This window comes from Orycteropus afer, unplaced genomic scaffold (genome assembly GCF_000298275.1).
Source record: "Orycteropus afer afer isolate SDZICR_OR568_19922 unplaced genomic scaffold, OryAfe1.0 scaffold00071, whole genome shotgun sequence".
NCBI classification, from domain to species: domain Eukaryota; kingdom Metazoa; phylum Chordata; class Mammalia; order Tubulidentata; family Orycteropodidae; genus Orycteropus; species Orycteropus afer.
In genome coordinates, this window is record NW_006921658.1 from 9,582,981 (window position 1) to 9,592,654 (window position 9,674).

Genomic DNA, 9,674 nt, shown 5'->3' on the forward strand with positions numbered 1-9,674 from the left:
TTTATTTATGTTTTATTGACTATGCAAAAGCATTTGATTGTGTGGATCATAACAAATTGTGGATAACATTGAGAAGAATGGGAATTCCAGAACACATGACTGTATTCATGAGGAACCTGTACATAGATCAGGAGGCTGTTGTTTGAACAGAACAAGGGGATACTGCATGGTTCAAAATCAAGAAGGGAGTGTGGCAAGGTTGTATCCTTTCACCATACTTGTTCAACTTGTATGCTGAGCAGTTCATCCAGGAAGATGGATTATATGAAGAAGTACATGGCATCAGGATTGGAGGAAGACTCCTTAACAACCTGCCACACACAGATGACACAATTTTGCTTCTGCAAGTGAGGATGACTTGAAGCACTTACTGAGGAAAATTAAAGACTGCAGTCTGCAGTATGGATTACACCTCAATATAAAGAAAACAGAAATCCTCACAACTGTTCCAATAGCTTCATGGTGGATGGAGAAAAGAGTGAAGTCAAGGATTTCATATTACTTGGTTCTACAATCAACACCAATGAAAGCAGCAGTCAAGACACCAGATGATGTATTCCATTGGGCAAATCTGCTGCAAAAGACTTTTTTCAAGTGATGAAGAACAAAGATGTCTCCTTGAAGACTAAGGTGTGCCTAACCCGAGCCATAATATTTTCAGTCATCTCTTACGCATATGAGAGCTGGACAACGAATAAGGAATATCGAAGGAGGGTTGATGCTTTTGAGTTGTGGTGTTGGTGAAGAATGCTAAGAGTACCATGGTCTGTTAAAAGGGCTTAATGTATCTGTCCTGGAGGAAGTGTAGCCGGAATCCTCCTTGCGAGCAAGAATGGCCAGTCTTCATCTCACCTACTTTGGTCATGTTGTCAGAAGGAACCATTCCCTGGAGAAGGATATCATGCTTGGTAAATTGGAAGATCAACAAAGAAGGAGGAGTCCCTCAATAAGATGGATTGACATGGTGGCTGCAATGATGGGCTCAAGTATAGCAAGGATCCTGAGGTTGGCACAGGACCAGGCAGTGTTTCCTTTGACTGTGCATAGACTTGATGTCACCTAACAACATCCCACCTTAATGCCCCTACATTGGATCAGGGCTGTGACCTGAGTAAAGCTGTTGCACCCCACCCTAATCTTACAACTGACTGGCTGATCACATCAGATTCCATCATGGGGGGTGATTAATCATTACATAACTGCCATTTAGAATCATGGCACAGCCAAGTTGACACATGTTTTTGGGGGATACAATTCAATCCATGCCATGTGAGTTACATCTCTTGATAGCTACCACATTAGAAATGAAAACTAAGAATTTTTCTTAAAAAAGCATTGTATATTAACATAAATAAAATGCTTTATTAAAAATAACTCAATTTTCCAAAACAAAAACAGTTTAGCTGGAAAAGTGGCATTGTTATACATTTTTTTGCAAATCTCTTTAATATATGGCTTAATATAAAGCAGCTGGATTCTCATATCTGCTCCTGCATTCAATCTGTTGTATTTTATTACTATTATTATAATTATTTGGTTAAAGTACGTGATAAAATCCAACCTCATACAGATATGTAATTAGACTAGTTGCGTCGAGTTGATTCTGTCTCGTGGAGACTCCTGTGTATCATAGCAAACCTGTGCTCCATAGCTTTTGCAATTGCTGATTTTTTGGAAGTAGATTGCCAGGGCTTTCTTTCAAGTGCATCTGGGTGGACTCAAACTTCCAACCTTTTAGTTAACAACCTAGAATATTAAGTGTTTGCACCACCCAGGGACTCCTGGGTAATTGGATAAGGGAGGATTATTTTAACAGCTTTTTTATATAATTATGGATATTCATGTTTGATACTACACCAGACTCCACAAATGGTAGTTTCTTGAAAGTTAGGTGCATGTGGAATCTGAAACCGTATCAATGAAGTTATACTCTGAATATTCATAAGGGAACAAAAGTAAATAAGGAAAATCTTGTCTTCGCATTTTTATGAAAATAGTTTGACCTGAAGGACTCCTGAAATGGCCTCAGGAATGCCCAAGGGTCCTTACAGCACACTTTGAGAACCTCCAAAGAAAAAGCTTAGGAAGATAAGAAACAGCCCAACCAACTCAAGGCCGTGAACAGACATGTTCATGGCTTATTTACTCCAAAATTGTCTCTCGAGGCAGAAAGTAAAAGAGACTGAGGACTAGTGTCCTACTCTCCTTCACGATGAATTCACTGGCCGTCCTTGGACAAACACTGTAAATTCAGTGGCCTCATAATCATAATCTCCTCCCTATCCTGCCAAGAAGGCCCCGGCATGAAGCAATTGGGTTGCGTTCAGCTACTAACAGAAAGGTTGGCCGTTTGAACCCATCCAGAGACTGCGGGAAAAAAAACCTTGTGATCTCCTTTTATAAAGATTACAGCCAAGAAAGACCTATGGAGCTCACGTCTACTTTGTAACACATGGCGTTGTCATGAGACGTTGACTTGACTGTAATGGGTGTGTTTTGTTTTTTTTTGTGTGGGGGCGGGGGGTTGGAGATCGTGGGCAGGAATTCTGCCAAGAAATAAAGAGAATGGAGATAATGTCTCTAAAGTGATTAAGAGCTCTAGAAGAAAATAAATATATAACTGTGATCCTAGAGTTAAATGTGCTGTTTCCCTGTAAATAAAGTGAAATATAAGATGTATTAGTATGCACAGATATGGTAGATGCTTTCTTAGAGGGGCTTGTTAAGGTACAACTAATCATACTCAAAGCCTTTAAAATTAGTCAGTATTAATAGTGCCAACTGCCAGTCTTTTATCTTGAAATAAAAATTGTTCCCCTGAAGATTTTATCTTGTCTAAAGGTACTTTCTATCCACTTATGAAGGGGAGTTTAATATAGGTTCTATTTTTAAAAAATAATAATAATAAAGGAAGAAACACTTTTGTCTAGCCACTGAAATTACAGTCTTATTTATTTGCAAATTATGAAACTGCACGCTTCAATTTGTTTTTATAAACTAAACACTAACCTGCATAAGGAATGTATTATTTGCAACATTTTATCATTTTTCTACCCTTTTATTAGTATGCTTCTATTTGCTTTGCTAAACAATCAGATCATTTTATTTCTACTTGACGATATGCAAGAGGTCTTGTCTACCCGTACGCTTTTAACCTATTAAACTGCATTATATTTTCATGACAGTAAGTCATTACTAATAATACACATTAACTTTAATATCGCTATTTCCTTGAGCTTGGGGAGGGAATATTTATGTATTTATATATTTCATTTTGTGTGTAGAAATATATAAATGTATTCCTCGTAGTTTTTGTTTATGAACTAATAATTTAAACACTTTTACTAGAAGTAAAATGGTTATCATTAGCTTCTCTCAATGTTGTTCAAATCTTTAGTTTCGACCAATGAGAGAACCACAAAAATTTTTTGTTCAGATTCTCTTCTCCTTGATGTGTAAGGTTATATATGGGGAGAGAAACAATACAGTTACGGAAATGTTACAAGCAAACAAACCTAAAGCATTAATTCTTCCTCACTCTGTTTTGTCTTCTTAAATCTTTATCTGAGCATCAGAGGTAGAGATAAATCTGTTTGGGCTACATATCAAAGTGGTATATGTATTAATGAGTAATGACTTTCTTTTTGTGGTGGTGACATCGTTTCATTTTCTACCTAATACCTAAGGTTTTATACAGCATATTTTTAAATTCACTTGTTTAAAAAATATTTGAGACATTTGGACACTTTTTATAAGATACTCTTTCTGTTTCTTTCTACTCTACTCCAAGTATTGTAAATAAGGGCTGAAAATCACTGCCTTAGAAAAATTTTATGCATCAAACAACAGTAACCTGCTCCAAGAATGAGGATAGGAAAAGTGGAAACAGAGCTTTTAAGGTTTTATAGATTTCAGATAGCTAGACTATTACATTTTCATTCTTATACTTAAAAATAAAATAATAACAACAAAAATTTTTATGAATATTCAAGAAAATACAACCCTGGTTTTCTCTGGGTACCAAAGCTGAGGTTTAGGATGTATGCCAAGGAGAGATTTTATTTTCATGTTGAACATTCTTGAATTTCTTCCCTAGCTACATTCACTGTATCAGCTATCTATTGCTGCTCTGGTAGCATAGTGTCTAAGGCATTTGACTGCTAACCAGAAGGCTGGCAGTTCAAAGCCACCAGCCACTCCTCAGGAGGAAGGTTGGACAATCTACTTCCGTAGTGATACTGCCTCGGAAACCCAAGGAGGGGTCTCTGTGAGTCGGGTCCGACTCGATGGCACATAACAACAACAACAACAGCAACATTGCTGCCTTGCGTATTATTCCAATGCATAGTAGCTTAAAACAGCAAGCATTATGTATTAGTTTCTGGGGAGCAGCAATTTGAGCATGACTTAACTGGATGCCTCAGGCTCAAGGCTCTCATGAAGTTGCAGTCAAGCTGTCACCCAGAATTGTAGTCTCATCTGAAGATCACTGGGGTGGGGATCTACTTCCAAGCTCACTCCTGTGGCTGTTGCAGGCCTACAACCTCACTGGCTGCTGACGGGAGACATCAGCTGTTCACCACATTGGCTTCTCCATACACCTCCTCACAGCATGGCAGCTCACTTCCCCTAAAGCAAGGAAGCAAGTGAGAGAGAACAAGAGAGGCCCCCAAGATGGAAACCTGAGTCTTTTTATAACAGTCTCAGAAGTGACATCCCATCATTCTTGCTATATTCTGTTAACTAGAAATGAGTCACTAAATCCAGCCCACACTCAAGGGGTGGGGATTACGTGAGGAAATATACACCAGGGGCACCATCTTAGAGGCTGCCCTCCACATCCATCAAACATAATGGATATTAATTTGGTAAGTGGTAAGAAGCACTGGAAAACAGATGAGAAAATAAATTTTAAAGACATTTTTCTGATTTCTTTGTCACTTTTACATTCTAAAGTTTCTCTAAAGCTTTGCTTAAATTATTTTAACTGATCAAAGGAATTATGATTAATTTTATAGTCAGTAGCTGGATCTAAATGAAAAGGCTATATGGGATCAAGGGAAAATCCCAGTAAAGGGAAGAAGTCAATTTAGCTTCACTTATTTTCTGTCAGATACATAATGATCTTGCATATCCATCTTTTTCAAAGGGAGAACCAGGGTTCATTGGTCCTCAAGGAGAACCAGGCTTACCAGGGTTACCAGGAACAAAAGTAAGTGGAATATTTCTCCTTTCTTTCTGAATTTTCTTCATATGGTTTTTAGTCCATTATGTTTTTAAACTATGAGGCAACCTTATGGTTTAGATGACCAGCTATTTTTGCCTAATTTTCCTCCCATTGCTAATACTTCTAAATGGAAATACCATGTCAAGAAGGGTAATGGAAAGTTAATTCCAGAAAGCCTTAGTCAAGATGACAGAATAGTAGAATATATTAGTTGTTCCAGTTGCCCTTAAACTTAACGCTCTTTGCCTCCTGGCCATGTGGGAAAGTGGGAGAATTCTGAAGAGGAGAGATAGAATTCATTAACTCCTGCTCCTCATCATTGATTTTAGGATAATGGTAAATCAAGCATTATTACTATTCCCTCATCACACCCTAGGTTTCAAAGGCAAATGTTGATGTCATATAGATTCCTAAGTGCTTCATTCCAAAAGGATCTGCCCTGAATAATGTCTGAAGGAAGATACTGTAATGAAAACATTTCATGATCCTTTACTTGGCAACCCTAGAGAAGGGCCTAAAAGTAAACTCTCTGTGCTTCCATGTAAAAAAATTATGCTTCCCCGGATGCTGTCAGGCTCATGTTCTCTTTTTATCTACCCAATAAAATATAAAAAAGGGATGGCTCTGATGATGGAGCTTTACTCATGACAGACTCATGAATCAAAGAATGGACAAAATTAGGTCAAACCACATTCTTTCATTTTTAAACTGTAGCAGTCTGCTTCAGTGTGTATTGCATTCATGAGAAATAGGGGCAGGGATGTTTCCAAGAGCCAGAGAAGTATATGCATGGTCCATTCTAACAGAGGGGTCCTCACTTCTGCTAGTTGAGTGAAAATAACTGTAATCCTAGTAAATGGGAACTGTGTGGCCTAAGGGGAACAGAAACTTGGTTAAGTTATGCAAATTTTTGTTTGAAAGCAAGTTCTTTTTCACAGACTGTGACATCACTTCCGGGGGTTGGCATACAGGGGATATGGAGCATACTAGGTGACACTGTCAGAGGAGTTAACCCCAAAATGACTGCCTATGAACTTTTTGTGCAGTTTTTCAGCAAAGATTTATTTTTCATAACATTATCCCTGTAGTTAGTTATAATAACAGAAACATTTTTTGTACATCTATCCCTATACTTACAAGGCTAAAACTCTATGATAATTTACTTATTGAACCTTCTAATGCGTTCCAGTCAGAGCTATCATTACCACTCAAATACAACGATGCTTCAAATCACCTGGTTTCATCTATATGTGTTGCAAGCACACACTACAAGGACACACTGTTGCTTTTGTTGTTGCTGGTATTTTTATACTGATTTTGTTTAAGTTTCTGATGATTTAGCTACAATATTGTGGTAGTTAGTATTTGTGAACCTATATCAATATTTTTTTTTTTAGTACAAAGTAGTTACTAAAGGAAAAGGAGAAAAATTAGAAGTGGCTTCTGCTTAGTTACTAATGATGTCGTAACTACTAATGTTGTCATTCAGTGTAGAAAGGTTTTATAAAACAATTTTGTTGCTAGTATTCATATAATCTAAGAAATATTACATTTAAGCAATTTACAGTTATATTTATTTTATATTATTCTATGATTAAGATAGGAGCTCTGGTAGCATAGTGCCTAAGGCACTTGACTGCTAACCAGAAGGCTGGCGGTTCAAACCCACCAGCCACTCCTCGGAAGGAAGACGGGGCAATCTACTTCCGTAGTGATACTGCCTTGGCAACCCAAGGAGGGGTCGCTATGAGTCGGGTCTGACTCGACAGCACACAACAACAACAATGATTAAGATTGATAATAACACGTAAATAAACATTAATAAAGATTCTGTATCCTCTGGTACAAGGGGAGATCCATGAAGGGAGGTCTGCCATGAATTAGTGCATGGGTGACGCCATCCCCAGTGACACCATTACACATAATGAGCTGTCAGGCTTATTAAGAATATATGAAGAATACTTGTTTTAGCCAGAAGAGATTCACATAAGAAATGTGCTTTCTGGAATAAAAGCAGAGGGAGAAAGAGAAGATGAGCATTCCCTGTTAATGTAAGAACTGTTTTATTTACTCAGGCTTGCAGCCATAGAACCAGGTAAGAAGAAGAAGGCAGCTTCACAAGAGTATATTGCATAGAAAGGGGCCCTGGTCAGTGTTAGAGAGGTGAACACAATTTGTAAATGTTGGTGGCATATTATTTGCTCAACAAGTTAAAACCGAAGAAACACAGAAATAGAGAATAGAGTTCCTCCCTCCCTAAGTGTATTTTCTTTATTTGGCTGATTTTAAACTATTTAGCAGTTTCAAAAACAAAAAATCAACAATAATTACTGCTTATGAAGAACACCCCACCATGATTTTACAGACCAGATGCCTTTATAGTAAATACTACTTTGAACCTCCAAATAAAAGTAAAGAATGTTCTGTATCTGTTTGTCTCCTCAATGAGAGATGTGGATAGCAAATGTATTTCATTAATAATATTCTGAAGTTAATTTTCAACTGAATTGCCTGTCCAACATGAATTCAGTGTCTTAATGGAAAAGTCATGATGATTTAAGAAATTCTTTGGGCCAAATACCACTCTTTGCCAGTTGTGTAAACAATTTATAAGGAACTCTGGTGATGCAGTGGTTAAGGCATTTGGCTGCTAAGCAAAAGGTCAGTGGTTCAAACCCACCAGCCATTCAATGGAAGAAAAACAAGGCAGTCTGCTTTCATAAAGATTTACAGCCTTGGAAACCCAATGAGGGGGGTCACTATGAGTCAGAATCAACTCAGTGGCAGTACTGTGGTTTGGTTTGGAAGCAGTTTGTACCACTAAATTCAAATTTAAGAAATAAACTGATCCTGCATTTTTCACTCCGAACACAGTGTGGAGAACTTGTGAAAAAAAATGTGTTTCACACAGTGCTGTATTCTCAGTGTCTAATAGTGCCTGGTGATAGACCTAGAACAGTCTGAAGAAATGAAGTTTTACTCAAAATGTTTTTGAATACTTTGAATAATGAGTTTTTTCATAAATTCAGCAAATACACACACACACACACATACACATATATATAGGGCTGTGGTGCTACTGTGATGTTTTGGCCCTCTGGTGCCACTCTAACAGAAATACCACAAAAGGGTGGCTTTAACAAACAGAGATTTATTCTCTTACAGTTTAAGAGGCTAGAAATCCAAGTTCAAAGTGCCAGCTCTAGGGGCTGAGTGATAACACCTTGACCTTGGGCTTCAGCTCTGCCTCTTGCTCCTGCCCCGCTGAAGCTGGAGGCTTCTTGTAACTCAGGCAACTCCTGGTTGCTGAGGCTGACAGACTCAAGGTCAACAAATAAAATGGCACAGTCCCTAGATTACAAAACAACAAGGTAGACCACTAGTTCAACTCCAGAGATGGTCCCAAGATCAGCAGGAAACATGGCAGGCTATTGAATGAAGATTCAGCTACATTCAGGGTCCAAGCATGCCAAAAAGCTGCAGAGACCTTCTCCAAGCTTCTTCTTATGTACTGGAAGCAGACCACATCCCTAAGGCAGTTACTCAGCTGCTCCAGTAGATTCCATCATGAAGTTGATTACCAATCTTATCATGAGGAATTAACTATATCCAGCTGCCCAGCCACTCAAAATCAGGTCCAGCCAAGTTGACACATAACCTTAACTACCACAAGTGATTAAAGCGTTCAGCAGCTAACCAAAAGTTCTGCTGTACAAACACATGAGCTGCTCCATGGGAGAAAGATGAGGCAATTTGCTTCCATAAAAATGTACAGCCTTGGAAACCCTATGGGGCAATTTTACTCTGCCCTATAGGGTCACTAAGGTCCTCCAGTGGCATAGCGCCTAAGACGTTTGACTAGCTAACCAGAAGGTTAGCGGTTCAAACCCACCAGCCACTCTATGGAAGGAAAACTGGGCAATCTACTTCTGTAAAGATTTACCACCTCAGAAACCCAATAGGGGTCACTATGAGTCAGAATTGACTTGAGGGCAGTGGGTTTTATATATTACCCACTGCCATCAAGTCAATTCCAACTCATAACAACTGTATGTGTATATGTATATATACATATATGTATACACATTTATATATACATATATACGTATATATATGGAGCTTTGGTGGCATAGTGCATAAGGCATTTTCACTGCTAACCAGAAGGTTGGCAGTTCAAACCCACCAGCCACTCTGTGGAAGGAAGATGGGGCAATTTACCACCTCGGGAAACCTAGTGGGGGTCACTATGAGTCAGAACCAACTCGATGGCAGAGAGTTTGGTTTATATGTGTGTGTGTGTGTGTACATACACACACACACATACACACATATATGTGTATATATATATTTGCCAAATATTTTTCTAGTATTTGAGAATGGGGAGTAATGCAACAAAAATTATCTCTACTGTCCTGAAGCTTATGTGTGAAGAACTGGTGAGGAAAAG

The 9,674-nt window shown here is 38.3% G+C and overlaps 1 protein-coding gene across 1 annotated transcript in view; it reads left to right on the top strand.

The window, feature by feature from the left end:
* Window positions 1-9,674, top strand: part of COL25A1 (collagen type XXV alpha 1 chain) — a 783,871-nt gene that overhangs the window by 697,877 nt on the left and 76,320 nt on the right. Inside the window, exon 19 of the mRNA XM_007940758.2 lies at window positions 5,150-5,212. Within this exon, the coding sequence (XP_007938949.2) occupies window positions 5,150-5,212 (63 nt within the window). The remainder of the gene's footprint in view (window positions 1-5,149; window positions 5,213-9,674) is intronic.